This window comes from Leguminivora glycinivorella, chromosome 17, assembly GCF_023078275.1.
Source record: "Leguminivora glycinivorella isolate SPB_JAAS2020 chromosome 17, LegGlyc_1.1, whole genome shotgun sequence".
NCBI lineage: Eukaryota > Metazoa > Arthropoda > Insecta > Lepidoptera > Tortricidae > Leguminivora > Leguminivora glycinivorella.
Window position 1 is genome coordinate 3,273,903 of NC_062987.1, and position 17,392 is coordinate 3,291,294.

At 42.6% G+C, this 17,392-nt stretch overlaps 2 protein-coding genes across 5 annotated transcripts in view; both read left to right on the plus strand.

Annotated features, from left to right (window-relative positions):
• LOC125235089 overlaps positions 1 to 17,392 on the plus strand; it is a 241,470-nt gene that overhangs the window by 129,211 nt on the left and 94,867 nt on the right. The window lies entirely within an intron of this gene.
• LOC125235090 lies at positions 5,006 to 13,863 on the plus strand. Of its 4 annotated transcripts, none has more exons than XM_048141522.1 (3): positions 5,006 to 6,942; positions 9,325 to 9,748; positions 10,277 to 10,928. In XM_048141522.1, exons 1-3 carry the CDS (start codon positions 5,095 to 5,097, stop codon positions 10,690 to 10,692), a joined length of 2,688 nt encoding a protein of 895 aa, XP_047997479.1. In that variant the 5' UTR covers positions 5,006 to 5,094; the 3' UTR covers positions 10,693 to 10,928. The 4 variants fall into 4 exon arrangements, with proteins under 4 accessions (XP_047997479.1, XP_047997480.1, XP_047997481.1 ...); XM_048141523.1 differs by having other exon boundaries at positions 9,325 to 9,597; positions 10,277 to 10,500; XM_048141524.1 differs by lacking the exons at positions 9,325 to 9,748; positions 10,277 to 10,928 and adding an exon at positions 12,909 to 13,863.

A 17,392-nucleotide genomic window follows, 5' to 3' on the forward strand; every position in this document is an offset into this window, starting at 1 on the left:
TATGGGACAAAAAATAATTCTTGGCTAGAAAAACTTAACAGAAAAACTTGCATTCATATCCAACTTACGGTAGGTAATGTATTTACTAAAAGCCACGTGATGCCGCCGGTCACAAAGAAAAATATATTTTAGCAAGCGGGTGCCAGGTGATCTGCCGAAATGTGACCGGCTCAGCACGCGACTTTAACCCGCACAAACTCTAACTTTTACGAAAGATTAGCAACGTGATTTTCATGTCGTTCTGAAGCAATAATAAATTGCGATTAAAGAGTGTGGCGATGAGTTCAGAATTTTGAGAATACAGGCATAAGTTTGAATATGTACAGATCGCCCAGATCGGGACCTGTGACTTCCTATTATTGACACGACCCTATAGAGGTTTGAAGTGAGGCGGCTAAGACGTATTGTTAGCGTTTGCGGTTATTTACGAATTGGCTGGATCAACTGTACAGAATATATACTCGTAATGTACACCCCGTTTTATTAACGCGTTGTCATAGCGAATCTGTTTTTATATTATTTAGTTTTATTGACATTTTCAGACGACGAAACAAATAAAACGTTCAGAACGTTACGCTCGCGAAGTTAGGTATGGTCGCTAGCTACATTTTAGTCTTCGTTTCTTATTTAAGTAAAAAAAACACCTAACAGTTTTTTGCATTTACAACTAAATAAGTCTATTATATTGTGCACAATGTCCACTTATGTAAACCAACCTTACCTAAAAGAGGGTCCTAAAACGTGCATGTCGAATGTTCAATAAAGCCTAGACTGTCCTTTCAGCGCCGACTAAACGTCTGTTTCATGGTTCTTGAATCCCTCGGGAACGCCCCTGGACATGCGAACTTGAAATATTTCCATTGCTTATCGAATCCATAGCTTCAGGATATACGGTTTCCGATTCAGAATCGTTAACGAATCTTTGGTTTGAAGGGAATTGCTAGAAATCATCTTATTATTAAGAGTCAGGCTCTTGTTTGTGGAGTAATCGCGTTGATCTTTTCTTCAACTTAGGCCAAAATTAAATAAAAAAATTCTAGACTTTCTAGAGTCTGTTCGGAAAGAGAAGAGTCGAGAAATGTATGGGATCCAATACATTCCACGACTGTTCCCTTTCCGAGCAGACTAAATCAATTTGTTCGGTAAGAGAAGAGTCGTGGTCTGACTCTAAATCGACTTGCAAACCTCCAGGTGTTGCGGAAACAGCTTTCAGAACTATGACTGATGTATATATATTTATCATCAGACTAATTTTATTTTGCTAGCCGGGTCAACATCAAGCACTAGAAGAGTCTGTGCGGTAGTGGTAGAATGTATAGGCTTCTTTGCGTTTCACTTAAGTCCTCTTTCCGCTGTGCCTCTCTGATTAAAAATGAATCAATACTTTCTTAGTGTTGTATCAGTCGATACACCTTGCACCTGAGGGTTGGCCTCTGGTGGTTGTCGCTTGGTACCCAGTTCCTAGATTTTTTTGCCTGTTTCTTAAGATTGTAGGTAGGATTGGGGAATCACTAAAGAATAAAGTAACTTTAAACATATAGTGGTTTATCAAAGACCGTACGCTTAGCATGCGATAGCTAGAACTCCCCAGGAAGCCCGCTGATGGCGACGGAGCACGGAAGAGCATCAGCTTGAGGCTTCGTGTCAAAAGGCATTAGGGTTAGGAACCCATTAATTCGGAGGTGGTAATGTTTCAACAGGACTGTGTTGCGTTTTAACACGAATTGTTCCTATGACACCTTTGGAAAAAAATGTAGGGAAACTAATGAAATGAGTGATGCGTTCCGTTTAGAACAACTCTTCTCCTTGGCGATTTTCCTTTTAAATAATTTTCTACATGAATCATCGCTTTTAGCGAACCTATTCGCGAATTCGATAACGAGCCTTAAAAACAAAGATTTTTAAAAGTGTTGTAATCTAAAGTTAAAAAAAAACCTCTACCTAGGGCTTAGGGTTGAAATGGGGTAATTTCGAATCACAGAAATATTCGGGAGTTTCGTTTTAAGATCGATAATAAGATAATAAAATTTCTTACAAAAATGTTCATTGTTCTATCACTGAAAAACGTACGGCACTCTAGCAAAAGAAAAAAACGCGCCGACTGTCGAGTTATTCTTTATTCGTTTTCTTGGCTTGGAATCCCTTGAAAATTTTAAAGTTTAAAAGTCAACCCAGTGTCACGTGTTTTGTTCATTTTTACTGATTTTTGTACAGATAAAATTTATCTTGTGCAATGAAGAACTGTTTCAACTGTTGACATATCTTAGGTGTGAAAACCAATAAATCTACTTAAACTAAACCGAATTGAATCGATTTATCCATTTTCGTAACTCCTCTCCGCTGTTATCAGTGGCACAACGTCCACGCTTTCTAATGGTGGCGTGACCAGCGGGTAATTTGCGTCGCGAGCGTGTAGCGTGCGGCCGCGTAGCGTGCAGCGCGGCGACACGCAGGGCAATCCCTCGCTTGCATACGAAGTGCTGGAAAGGCCATTTTCCAAAGGCAGGTTATTACACCGCTCCGCGCTAAAAAGCGGCCTCCGATGCTGCGATTTTTTACTTTTTACTGTTCTGCATACAAAGTGTGCTAAAACCGCTTGGTACACTTTGACTCTGCTTCTCCTGTCGCTGCGAAGGAGCGACCTTTGGTTCGCGCTTGGGCACGACGATTTTCTACGGCGGTGTTCCTAAAAATAAAGTACTTATCTAATCTATGTCATGTAAAAGATGTTTTTGAGAATCACTGACTAATATTTATTTTAGTCCCTAAAGTTGCATTAAGATAAAGTAACATTTGAAATAAAAGTGAAAATGACATTCGCCCATTTTTATACCAATCAAATCCTTTAATCTCGGTTCAAGTGCGATTCCATTCCTTGTCTTAAGCAAGTCAAATTAGTTTTTTATTACGAGTAGATAGAAATATTCATATAGATAGGTACCTACTTTTATTGAAAATATGTATGTATGTGGTAAAATGGACAATGCTCACGTCACGAGATTGTTTGTAGTCTGACTGAGCTGGTTTTGCTGTTCTTATCGGAGAACAAAGCATGCTGTTGTACCGGTCAAAGGTTAAGCAAGTTTTGCCTCGTAGTCGTAAACCAGGGTAAACAATAACGTAACACGCGTCTTAGTCAATACCTACGCAACTTCTTAGAACTTATCTGTAAAACACTAACAAGTGTCAGATATTTCTTATCTTATTTCATAGGAATCACTTCAACCCTTTGACCCAAGTTTTTCAATGTTTTGTGGAATTCATCTCCTTTGAGTTACCGACTGTATTTTTGTTCGTTTTCCTCCATAAATCTTAAGCTGAGTTTAGACCAGCAAGTTATTGCTGCAAGTTTTGAGACGCCACTATAGGTAAGAGGGAGTGGCAAATATCTGCATCTCTTTCTTGCATATACTTCTGTCTCAAAACTTGCAGCAATAACTTGCACGTCTAAACTCAGCTTTAGTCAAAGTTACATCACAAGTTTTGCGACTACAACCATTTTACTTACTTATAATTAATCTTTTTTTTGTAACATTACGGTTCAAGGTGCATGGTGTCTTTTAGCTGTAACTGTAACATCATACTCGAAGTTGCCCACGAGCATAGCTAGACATTGTTTTTTAACTTCTGTAAAACTAAGTAAAACGCTCGTTTTGCAAAAAAAAAACGTGACGCCCGTACATACATTATGCATCGCCTCCTCCCTTCAACAATCAACAGTTCCACTTAGTACCGTACAGATTAGATTTAATTGGCCGCGCTATATTAAGACTGAACACTCATACGCTGAACCTCCCACGTCAATAAGAACTGACCTTGCTAACCAGTCGATACATGACTCAATTGAAAATGAAGAGATTCAACCGAAGCGGAGCCTATCTGACATGAGGTCTGCCTATTTTAATTTTAATAAGAGCTAGAAATGGTTAACGAAAAGTATATGGCGTATATTAAAATAATAAATTAAATTATGTCAGTATTATCAGTAACCTTTGTACCAGCTGGTTATTAAATTAGAAATGTTTATCTGCTTTATCAAAATCAATTAGATATTTAATACATGAACGATAATTATAATGATATAACGATTAAACGATATCAATATTTAATGAAAGGGCACGCTAGGCACGTTTAGGCTTAAATTGGATAATGAGAAGTTTAAGTAACAGATTATACTTTTTTCGTATAAGATATTATTACATTTTGCTTTTCTAAGCAGAATAAGTGTTGCACGTAAATGTTATTATACTTTGAATCCCAAAAAATACAATACAGATAGCAGCAGACTACCTATATTAGGAGCATGTGTTATATAAAAATAATTGAACACAATATAATTTATGATCATCGCTTAAGCAGATTAAATCGCTCTTATAACTGTTGGCGACTGGCTGGTGCGCGACCTCCTTCATAGTTTAAAATTATGTCACTTTCAAAAACTGTCCTCATGTTATGAAATATAATCAATCAGAGTTCAGTCTGCCTTCTGTCACGAAACTAAGCTTGTGTTTGTTTACCAATAATTAAAATTAGTGCATTTATTACATGTTTTCATCATTTCACGTCAGTAATAACAGTCCACAACCCCGCTAGCTATCATTTTGGTCCATTCTCGCCGTAGTTTTACCATTCCATCGAAATTTAATTGCAATTTTTTATTTTCACGTAAGTCATTGTAGTTTCATTGCCATTCATCTAGTTGCATTGTGCTACATTATTTACGTTTTATTCATTACAATTTCGATGAAAACACGTAGTAAGACAAAGGCAGACTCCGCGGCCACGGAATCCGCCCGGGTGCAGCGCGAACGACGCCAACGTTCACCGCGCAGCCCCCGGCCGAGTTCGGCCGCGAAAAACGACGATGCTTTGGCATTGCCAAGCAGTTCGAGCATACGAGGCGACGTGGCACAACCTAGCCACGACGCTGAACGCCTGGATGCTCGAACTAGCTCGCAAAATGATGGGGATGCCAAAGCACCATCTAAACCTGTTTCTAGTATTCACAGTAATACTGCGCGCACCGAGCGCACACATTCTTCGCGTTCTGCGGCAACCGTCCGCGCACAGAAACTTGCTCTCGAAGCAGAAGCTATGCGGCGTCAGGTGGAGCGTGAACGCGAGCTTGCGCGTCAGCAAGCGGACCGCGAGCGGCAACAGGCGGAGCTCGAGTTCGAACTCGCGCGTCAGCAAGCCGTACTCGCACGAAAACAAGCCGAGGCAGAGGCACAGCGCGAGCGCGAGCTCGCAGGCCTCGAGTCCGAAGCGGAACAAATGGAGCTGCAAGCAAGACTCGCCGCTCTGGAAGCTTCAGATAAGTCTGTCAATTCACGTAGTTCGTATTTTTCTGATCATAACGCCGAAAGGCGCACTACGACTTGGGTTTCGGAACAAAATGCTAACATGACTGTAGCATCCCATGAAAACATACCTGGTGAGGCACCGATTGTCACCTCGAGCGACGCTCCAGGACTTCTTTTACAGCCGGCCGCCGCCGCCAACTCGGTATCTTTCAAAGTGCCAACTGTCAACCAAGCAACATTCTCGAAACCCACTCAAGCCCTTTTAAAAAATAACTACGGAACCGTGGCACCAAGACCACCAGTACAATCTGAACATTGCACAATAGACCCTATAACAAAACTTTCTCAGGCTATAAACGCACTTTCAAACAGACCAAAGAAACCCGAGCTAGTTACATTCTCAGGTGATGTCGGTCAATGGATGGCCTTTAAAAGTAGTTATGAGAGAAGTAAAATCAACTTTTCCCCTTCAGAGAACCTAGATCGCCTGAACGTCGCCGTCCGCGGACAAGCGTACCAGTCCGTCGCGTCCCTCATGTGGACCTGCGGCTCGCCCGACGACGTCGTACAGGCGCTCGAGCAGACGTACGCGCGCCCGGAGCTGCTGGTCGCCCGCGAAATCGCCGACCTACGGAACACGCAAAAGCTAAGTTCTGCTCAGGATTTAAATACGTTAGCGAACAAATTACGAAATTTTGTTACTACGCTCACAATACTCAAACAAACGGAGTATTTATCCTCCCCGGAGCTTTTTCGGTGCATCTTGGTAAAAATGAGTGAGCACACTAGGTCGCGCTTTACAGATTATGCAACTGCTCACACGCCAGAGCAACAGAGTATTACAAAACTTGAATTATTGTCACGTTTCCTTTTGATTGAGGCTGACAAACAATTAAAATTTAATTTTGTTGCTGACAGTACTGTCAAGGCGCCAACGCCACCAGCGTACTCAAACGTATCACGAAATAATGCTCCGAAATTTCCATTAAAAAAGGAAACAATACATACTACGGTGTCTAACGAGACAACCTCTGAACATTGTGCGTATTGTAAACAAGGGTTTCATAAAATAAAGACATGTAAGAGCTTTTTAAAACTAATTGTAGAAGACAGATGGCGCTGGGTTCGAGAAACTAAAATATGCTATCGTTGCCTGAAGTCTAACCCACACACGTGGAACAATTGCCGCGCAAAACGCTGCGGTGTCGACGGATGCCCTAGACGCCACAACGCGCTTCTCCACGGCACAGGGACAACCGAGACTAACTCCGGCACGGCTCCTAGAGATCAGGGCAATAATCTTCAAACATCCTCTGAGAATTCTATACGCCCTGTCATCATAAATAACACCGATAACGATATTACATCCGCTAAAATTGCGAATACTATTGACTGCTCCATTAATGCAACAGGATCTTCCCCATCGACTTCACTTCCACAACGTCCCCGCGGCCTGCTGAAAGTAGTCCCGATCGTACTCGAGGGCCCTGACGGCGCGTTCGAGACAACAGCGCTACTCGACGATGGCAGCATCTCAACGCTCATCGACGCCGACGTAGCAGCACGCATCGGAGCGAAGCCGACGAGTCCGGAGCGTCTTCGCATCGAAGGTGTTAGTAATATGTCAACGGAACTCGACGTAAGTTATGTTGATTTTTATGTACGCGGTCGAAACCACCCTGATCGTTACCTAATCGAAAACGCACGAGCCGTGAAACCTCTAGGACTTCGCGCACGATATCCAAACACGATTAATTTAACGGATTACGATCATTTATCGAGTCTAACAAGAGAACTTTCAAATACGGATGCTTATCCCACCGTCCTGATCGGCGCGCCTGACTGGCATCTATCTTTGAGCCGGGAAGTGCGGTGCGGGAAGAAGAATGACCCTGTCGCCTCTAAAACATTGTTAGGTTGGGTACTCCATGGTGCACACTCATTGTCGTCAAAACCAATCGATTTTATACATCACGTTACAGAAGATTTGGACACACTTGTAAAACGACAATACGACATTGACGCCCTGGGTATCACAAAATACCCGCCACGTCAAAACAGTGAAGACCAACGAGCCGTAGACATTATTGAGTTATCCGCTCGCCAACTTGACGATGGCCACTACGAAGTAGGCCTACCTTGGAAGGAGGAACTACCTAAAATAATACCTGATAGTTACCCACAGGCACTCTCACGCTTCAAGGCCCTCGAGCGACAGATGTCAAAGGACTCGTCGTTTGCCGCAGCTTTTCAACAGTTCATTGATGACATCATCAGCAAGGGATACGCCGAAGAGTACGATCCGAAGACCTATCACCATCGGCCTGCAGCAAATACCTCTTGTGTAAACCCAGATGGCTCCATTCGCTGGTACCTGCCCATTTTCGGTGTATTTCATCCTCAAAAGAAAAAGCTGAGAGCAGTTCATGACGCGGCTGCCACGACGAAAGGCGTAAGCCTCAACAGCATGCTTCTGCAAGGCCCTAACCTATTGTCTCCCCTACTCGACGTTCTTTTCCGCTTCAGAGAAGGTGCAGTAGCCTTGAACGGCGACATTAGAGAGATGTTCCCCCAAATTAAAATCGCCACAAGAGACAGAGACGCCCAACGTTTTCTCTGGCGCGACAAGAACAACGACCTCAAGGAATACCGCATGTCGTCAATGATTTTCGGCGCAGTTTCAAGTCCCTTCATTGCTCTCCACATCAAAAACAAGAACGCGAAGATGTTCGAAGTCAACTTCACCGCCGCCTGCAAAGCAATCATCGAAGACCACTACATGGACGACTACCTAGGAAGCCACACCAACGTTGCTGACGCAGCTCAAATGGCCGCCGATGTTGTCACAGTTCACAAATCTTGTGGTTTCGAAATGCGATCGTGGACCTCCAACCACCCAGAGGCGTTGTCTCTCGTCCCCAAAGAACTGCGAAGCGACGCCACATCTGACGTTTACCTGCCTCCCAGTAGTGATGTCGGCGTCTTGGGTGTTAAATGGAACCCACGCCTAGACTGTTTAGGTTTTCGTGCCGTACCCCAGATACCGACCGGCACCTTGACAAAACGTATCCTGTTATCAAATGTCATGAAAGTCTATGACCCTTTAGGTCTATTGATGCCAGTCGTGATCTGGGGTCGTATTATAATTCAAAGATTATGGCGGGCAGGCATTGGCTGGGACACAGACTTACCTGAGATGTACGTAAGCGAATCCAAAGACTGGTTTGCACAGCTACGGATCGCAGCCGATATAAAAATCCCGCGCTGGTACATGGTCAGGTCAGACTTGTCAGACGTTCAGCTGCACTTAATCGCTGACGGTGGCGAACAAGCCTACGCCTGTGTTGCCTATTGGCGTTTTACTTACAGCGATGACTCCGTGTCGACAGCCCTCGTCGGCAGCAAGGCCCGAGTCAGTCCCCTGAAACCGATTTCGATCCCAAGATCGGAATTACAAGCTGCACTCATCGCGTCGCGTTTCGCACAGACTATTTTGCAAGCTCATCGTTTTGAACCCTCCGCAACCACTTTCTGGACCGACTCAACTACTGTCCTAAAGTGGATCCGGAGTGACGCGCGCGCTTTTAAACCGTTCGTCGCACACCGGTTGGGAGAGATATTGGAAACCACTAATCCATCCGATTGGAGGTGGATCCCTACCTCTCTCAACGTCGCCGACGATGCGACAAAACCAAAAAGAACTGATTTTACAGCATCTCATCGGTGGTTCACTGGTCCACAGTTTCTTGTTGAACCGACGTCCGCTTGGCCGACCGAGCGACACATCAACGAGGAAGAGACCTCACCAGACCCCGAGCTAAAATCAAATCTGTTGATTCTGCTCCTTGATATCCCACTTCCATATTCGGTACCTGATCCGACGCGTTTTAACTCATGGCTGCGTTTACTTCGCGCCACCGCCCGCGTTCTCCAGGGCGCACGACTTTTCCGGCTTAAACTCTCTCGACCAATACACCCAAATTCTAAATTGTATATTGACCACACCACATCTCCCCACCAGGTTCACGCAGCGGACATCATAGAAGCGGAGAAGATGTTGGTTCGGCAAGCCCAGAGAGAGAGTTTCCCAGAGGAATTGACAAACCTGCGATCCTCGAAGCCAGTGCCCAAGGACAGTCGGATTAAGAAACTTGCCCCTATACTTGATGAAGAAGGCCTCATGCGTCAAGACACACGCATTATTTCCGCACCAGGAGTGAATAACGAGACAAAATCCCCCATGATTCTTGACGGCCGCCATTACATCTCAAGACTCATCATCTTTCACGAACATGTAAAAGCCTCACATCAGTTTAATGAGCTCGTTCTAAATGAACTTCGACAAAGGTTTTCGATCCCAAGAGCCAGAGGAACCATTCGCAGCGTAGCAAGCTCCTGTCTAAAATGCAAGAGATGGAACACGAAACCTATGCAACCTCAGATTGGTAACTTACCTCTAGAACGCCTAGATCATCATAAAAGACCATTTACCCACGTCGGCCTTGATTACTTTGGCCCTATTCTGGTAACGCTATACAGACGGAGCGAGAAACGATACGTTGCCTTATACACATGCCTCACAACCAGAGCGCTTCACCTAGAAATCGTGCACTCACTCACTGCAGATAGCGCTATAATGAGCCTCAGGCGCTTCATTGCTCGCCGAGGATCGCCTACCACTATATTTTCCGACAACGGGACCAACTTCGTCGGCTCTTCCCGTGAACTACGATCCCTACATGACAACTCAATTGTAGAATATGCCACTAATCACAAAATCGATTGGCGTTTCATCCCACCTGCATCACCATTCATGGGCGGCGCCTGGGAGCGGCTGATACGCACAATTAAAGCAGCCCTCAGATCCTGCCTAACGAATAGGCCACTGAAAGAAGAAGTCCTTTCTACCCTCCTACTCGAGGCTGAATCCATAGCAAACTCAAGACCACTCACGTATGTCCCGTCTTCCCCAGATGCACCAGAAGCGATTACACCATTTCATTTCATTCTGGGCTCCTCTTCGGTCGTACCATGGACCACGTCGCTGACAGACGCAGACCTTTCCCGACGCTGTGACTGGCGGAGAACCCTGCGCCTAGCAGACCATTTTTGGGCACGATGGCTACGCGAGTACCTACCAACACTTCGGCAGAGAGGGCCCAACAACAACAACCTTTTAAACCTTGGCGAGGGTGATGTGGTGTTGATCGCCGACCCTACGCTTCCTCGTGGTTTGTGGCCGCTAGGAAGAGTAGCAAAAGTTTACCTAGGACCTGACGGAGCGGTCCGCGTGGCAGACGTCCACACAAAAGGAGGCGTGCTGCGCAGACCGGCCCGGAAGCTGATTTTGATGGAGGCCGCGACCCAGCCAGTGACCACCAGTGGTTAGTGTTCCACTGGGGGTCCGGTATGTTGGCGACTGGCTGGTGCGCGACCTCCTTCATAGTTTAAAATTATGTCACTTTCAAAAACTGTCCTCATGTTATGAAATATAATCAATCAGAGTTCAGTCTGCCTTCTGTCACGAAACTAAGCTTGTGTTTGTTTACCAATAATTAAAATTAGTGCATTTATTACATGTTTTCATCATTTCACGTCAATAATAACAGTCCACAACCCCGCTAGCTATCATAACAATAAGAAAACATGATACTTTACAAATCTATAATATCGTTGAGTTTGGTGTTAACTAGTCCCTAAGGAAGTGAATAATCAGACCAGTATACCGCGAGTCTAATAATCCAATTCAAGGCTTATCACCGTCAAGTAATGGGAACAGCCGGCCCGGCCTAGCCGGAGTGACAATCGTTAATTCTACGTGGCGCTGGCGATCTAAATCTAGACTGATTCTGTCGCGCCACTACAGGAGAGCGATAAGGAGAGCTAGCTACAATGCTGCAGCTTATAAAGCGGAATCGATTGTAACGTTGGCTAGGTACCTAGTAGAGTTGCAGCCTGCAGCAGTGACGTGCGACACGCGAGTCCCCGCCGCGCCGCAGCACGCCACGGCTTCTGAACTGTTTTACACACGCCACAAGATGAGATTGATGAGCCATTTTAAACAGAGTATAAATTAAATTTAAAAATATATAGTAGAGTTCTGAGTCGTATATGGAGCATGCAAATGCTTAAAATATCGTGATACAAACGAAAATAATACATACCTACGTTGCATGCCACTGCAAACACTGGAAAGCTGAAAGCTTTAGAATGTTAGATGTCGCAGATGCATTAAAGTTTTCTGGCTAATGAATCCTGAAATAAAATTTGTTGGTTTTTAACAGTCACATGTTCTGCGCTTTTTTTACCTAACAATAAAAAACCTAACCGTACTGTTATTTTATCGATTTCAGTTCTAAAATAGACGATGTAAATAACACTCGTAACGGTACCAACGCACGAACATCCGCAACAAATGTCACTGTAGCCATGTCGGATCGGAACGGAAGATCAAAAGAACTCACACCTTACAAAAGCAAAACTTTACGAACACGAACACCGTTAACAGATTCAAGTTCGGGACTACAATCTACACATAGACGAGGATAACATAACTCTTTCAACTAAAATGGTATTTTCAACAAAAGTAAAAGTTAGTTTTATGTCCATTTATAGCATGTTATGATGCCTCGGCCATTGTTAGTATTACCATCTCGAGTTTAGTCTCGAACTGACAGTACACTACTGTGTACTGTCCATGCGCGGATCCAGGGGGGGGGTCGTGGGGGTCATGACCTCCCCCCTGGAGCCTAGGTTGGCCATACAAATAGACCACGTGACCCCCCTCCGGGGCCTGGGCCTTTACCACGTGACCCCCCCCTGGGCACGAAGCTGGATCCGCGCTTGGTACTGTCAGTACCGTTTAAAGAACCCCTAACTGTTCACTTTTTAGACTGGATTGTATTAAGACCACCCAAATTTCAACAGCTTTTGTTTCGCGTGTAAAAACAATGATATGTTTTAGTGTAACTGTAAGCTGATTGACCTTTTATAACACTTGAGCTTTATTATGATTTAGCTGATGTTTAATCCTATTCTCGATTTATCCCGTTGTAAGAAAACAAAAGTTTGATGCTAATGTACTTTATTTTTCTGTCTTATCTTAAATCTGCAATGAATGTTATGGATGTATTGTTTTTTCATTTCGGAATTATTTTACTGAAATACTTTTTTATTGGAATTCAAGTTGTATTACAAACCAGCAGGTTTTTCAAAGGATACCACCGGATTTAGAAAGTAGGCATAAAATATAGCTTTTATTTGTATGGTTTGTTTGCCTCTTAGGTTTTGACCGTTCTAATTGTTTCATGCATCATGCATATTTAAAATAATTTAGAGTCCTCCCACATCTAGCGGCTGGTGAGCGTCGCGTCGGGCCAACTGTATGGGGAAAGCCTGACGCCGCGTCGACGTTAGATGTGGGGGGACCCTTAGCATGATTGACAGAACAAAAAGTACTATTACAGTATTCTAAAATTAAAACGCGTCGAAACATTAGCAACTTCCGTAAATGCAGAAATATTTCCAAAATATCTCGTCTAACTATTTCGGTTTTTTTTTCATAACTGTCATAACTTTTTTAACTTTGCTTGTCTTTTGTTTCAGGTAATGAAAGAAGCCTGGCGGTTTCACAACCTTTCCAACTTTCAGCCCCAAATCTAGGGGCCGCTAGGGTTTAAATAACGATTCTTGGAAGTCTGAAAGTGTCTCGACTGATGAGTTCGCCATTGCTTTTACAAAGTTGACAATTTGTTTGAATTACTAGTTAGATACTTTCAGTTCCGATCCGAGATGATAGAGCGTCTTTGAGAACGCAAATTGGAATACCAAGACGTCTTGTTTAGCATAGGAATCTCCGTCTGCTATCGTCAACTTTTATTGCCACTTATTTATAATCAGGTCAAACTGCCTGTTGCATCTCAAAGAAAGCAACAGTAAAGTTATTTAACTCTTGCTATCTACTTATTTATTCGTTGTACGTTAAGAGTTAAGCAGTTGCTGGATCAAGGCAAATCAGAAAAAGGATTGTAGGAACAGGAACCTAGTTTCGGTGTTAGCAAGCTGTAATTACAACAAAATCGACCCGGCCCCCGTGGTGACAGACATTAAATCAGCGAAGCTCAAACAATGGCAATAATGCCGAACCAAATCCTGCCTATAAACCGTAAACATAAAAACTATCCGTAACATTCACATTATTCACATCGTGGCGTAACGTCACGTTCCGCGCGGTCACGTTCTTTTATATTTTTCTACATCACCAATGGCAATCATCTAGATCCGGAAAGCCACATCTACACGTGAGTTTTAAAGTGTTATATGGCTTTTTGGTTTGGACGGATAGTAGAGATGTGTGCTTTGTCCGAAACTGGACGGAGAAGGCCGGCCGCTATTGCGACTCACTCGATAGATCACGTTGTTGAAGGAATAACGACACAAAAGTTAGATCAAGTTTTATGCAAAACAGTCTCACATGCAAACGTTTGGTTGTAGAACTTGTAGCTCTACATCATATTATTTGTTAAAACATCGTGTTCTTTTTTAACGTCAAGCCGTTTTAACTCCAACACAAGCACAACTCTATGGGTGGGATTGGGACATTTGGGACTTTGGTAACCTCAGCGGTGATAGGGTTTGTGTATGGCTTTTAATTTGTATCCTCGAAGCTTATAATTATGTATCTAATGTACAAAATTGTACTCAAAATACGTAATAATAATTTTGTATTATGTTCGAAATCTGCATTTTCATTATAAACAGGTAGGTAATTAGGTACGCAATTGTGGCGTGCTTCGTATAATTTTCCATGTGATATATGTATAAATTTTACTTCATGTTTTTTGTCCCTTTAAACTTTATTTACAACCGGACTCGACTGATCTTGTTTATAGGACTATTGCGTCCAAAATTTTCATATTAATTCATAAAAAAGGCTTTAATTAACCATGGTAGGTACTTCCTCCGTTCCGTTCTACCAGTTCTACCTATATGTACTACCTATAGATATAAGGTGCCAGAAAAAACATGTTTTTCTGTTTGTATGACCCAAATAAATAGTATTAAAACAGAGTACCTATGTCGTGACAATCGTCGGGCAGCAAGGATCGCGACATAACGGTCACCCAACGATAAGCCGGATCGAATAAATTTAATAAACATGCTGATATTTTCCATATGTAGAACTGCGTTCTATATCTATTCGTGACATGACATCCAACTGGTAAAGGTACCTTATGGTAGTTATAGTCGTTTGGGCTTACGCTATTTTATTTAAATAATATGATATATACTGACGGAAACTAGATACACCAGTCATAAGGGACCATTTCTGGTAGAACGTCACACATAGTTACAATTTTATTAGTTTGTCAGGCATGAGGCAAAGGAAACTATTATCGCCAGTTTGTCCACTTTTTAGCTAATAATTCTGTTATTAAAAATCATTTTCGTGGTGTGGTTGCTGGATACATCGAATTAATAGCATTTCTCTCCTTGTATCTTGTCATATTTTGGGAGAAGTTATCTCTTACCTTGGTTCAAGGAGTTCCATAGTGTAATCAATATTAATTCCCTCATCACCTTCCTGTATCACTTTTACATCCACTGTTGAGTATTCTTTTCTTCCACTGAATTTATATGAATTTGAATAACCTGCTGCTTCATTTTACCCTTGTCATATTGTTTCATAGGGCGTCTTAACAATTTCATGATGATTATGAGGCATATATCATATACCTTACCTGTACTGTATGGCATTTAATGTATTCTCAAAACACCTTTTGGAAAAACGGATTATTCTACGTAAACTGTACCCTGATAATATTTTCTTGATAACTGTCATGGTTAGGTACATATCGGATCAGCAGGTATTCGCCGTGACACAAAACGTTTTAATTTTTATTTCCAAGAAGCATTCACATCAATCTGGTTCTAAAACAAGATTCAAGTCAAAACAGGTTTAAGCTTTGAATCAAGCTCTTGAGCCCGAAATAGACTGGCAAATACCGCATTTCGAATTATAAATTTGATTCGAGTTCCGGAATCTGGTGGTTTTATAATCCAATATTACATGCACAGGCATCGCTTTATAGACATTGAAATATTCCGATTAGGTACTTTATACTAGTAGGTTCTCGTTCTTACAGCGTGTCTAGACAAAGTGAACGAGTCTCAAATACGCGCTTTGCACGCATATCTAATTATCTATACTTCTGGTGGTGGCGCTGAGCGTCTAATTAGCACATTTTATGCAAGTTTCGCACAAAGGTGGCAATACTGGCAATCTTCAGCAAACATTGTACGTGCGCAATCACGAGGCAGAGGACTGCAAAGAGCTTTTTTGACTCCCTCTGTAAATAGTATCTGTTCTTATAAAGAAGGTACTTACAGATAACATTTCGTGTGTCACTATAACTGCAGTAGGCTGAGGGTGTTACGAAAGCATAATTTTGAATAGTTGGTAGGAGAAACCTTTTCGCTGATTCATTTGAACTCTCGAATATAAGGCTTCAACGGTGCGTTTGGAACAAGTCCCAGGTTTGCGTGTACGTTGCAACCGGTTTCGTAACACAAAAAGTATCCTGAGAGCCTAGGGACGGTGGGAACCTTCTCACGGCGCACTGTTCCACCCCACTTCCTAACTAACCTACCATTACTCCTGTCTCACTGGAATAACGATGACTTATGGGTTACTATTCAGAACTTACTTTGTATGTAAGCAGATTCCAGCCTACACAACACAAGTATAATGTTTTACCGTGAATCCTTGTTTAGTCGATTATTTCCTTAAACGGGAGTCGTTTTTCGTATTTCCTTAAAAGTTAACAAGAATAGTCGTTAATAGGACATTCAGAGTCTGAGATGTACGTTTCTTTAACGACTGAAGGTTAAAAAAAAGCTTAGCTGTAGGTACATAGGTAACCTTAGCGATAATTTCTTCTGCTTTCTCGGGAAACATGAGACAGAACAGAACTATTACAGTTTATATTCTTAAACTCCGTCATTTATGTTTAACAAATTAACCAACTCAGCAAAATGAACAACAGCTTATTATTTATACCTATCTTGTCGGTTTTGTGCAACAGAGCTCAACTATGATAGCGGCGATAAAAGCAAAACCTAACCTGGTTCGTTTCGGCTAATTGACGTAAATTTCCAGCCGGCTCGTTTCTCACAATGGTCGGGGAACGGCGTAACATTTAACACAATCGGCTTGCGTGACGTGAGAAATCATTTAGATCGGCCCATTCTAATGGCTGGTTGGGTCATGCTTGTGGGATCTTCGAGCAAACGCAGCTAATCAGGGTTCTAGCCGCTATAGCGGGTCTCATGTCAGTTTGTCACTTGCTAGACGATGCTTTATCCAGACCAGCGGTAACTGAAGTTTATGCCCTAATAAATTCGTGCGGGCCTTTCGACTGCTTCCTTCCCCAGTGTTCGCAGCGTCGGGTACCTGCCCTGCCCTGCTTCTTCAGTTACTTTCCGCTTGTTGGGCTGGGCTGGAAGGTTTCTCGGGCCATAGTATAGAGGCCCTGCTATAAGTACTTAAACCAAAATGCCATGTCATGATAGGTACCTATGTATGTCAACTTGTGATAAAGTTGGAATTAAGTTACCGTCGTTTTTCATAGCCCAGAAGTACTCGGTACAATATAAACTTAGCGAAGCGGTTCATTGTGACTGCAAATATGCTTTTCTTTTACACATATGCATGCAATAGTAGTATTAAATATTACCCTTGCCACAGGTGAGCAACACACGCTTCTGTGGTTGAAGCTTGTTACCATGACAATGACACTTTGTGTTTCATCATGCATGCACTTTATTATGGTTCACTACTATCTTGCAGAAACTTTTTTCGCATATATTTGATTCGTATTCTTGGCAGAAGTCACGTTTGGCAGAAACACCTTACGCAGAATATGCTTTGGCATAAATCATTTCGTAGATTTTTATAATACCGGATCGTATGTTGTCATAATGTTGATGAGCATAATAGTCTTCTAGTCGAATAGTACTTTCGCAGATAATATTTGGACGTAATATTTAGGTGGCATAAACTTGCTATTTGCTTTTTGATAGCGAGTCAG

Excerpts from the sequence above, each read along its gene's own strand:
- LOC125235090 (XM_048141520.1), top strand. The coding sequence starts at position 5,095 with ATGCGGCGTCAGGTGGAGCGTGAACGCGAGCTTGCGCGTCAGCAAGCG. Across the intron at positions 6,943-9,324 it reads ATATGTCAACGGAACTCGAC|GTTCACGCAGCGGACATCAT; the intron begins GTAAGTTATGTT and ends TCTCCCCACCAG.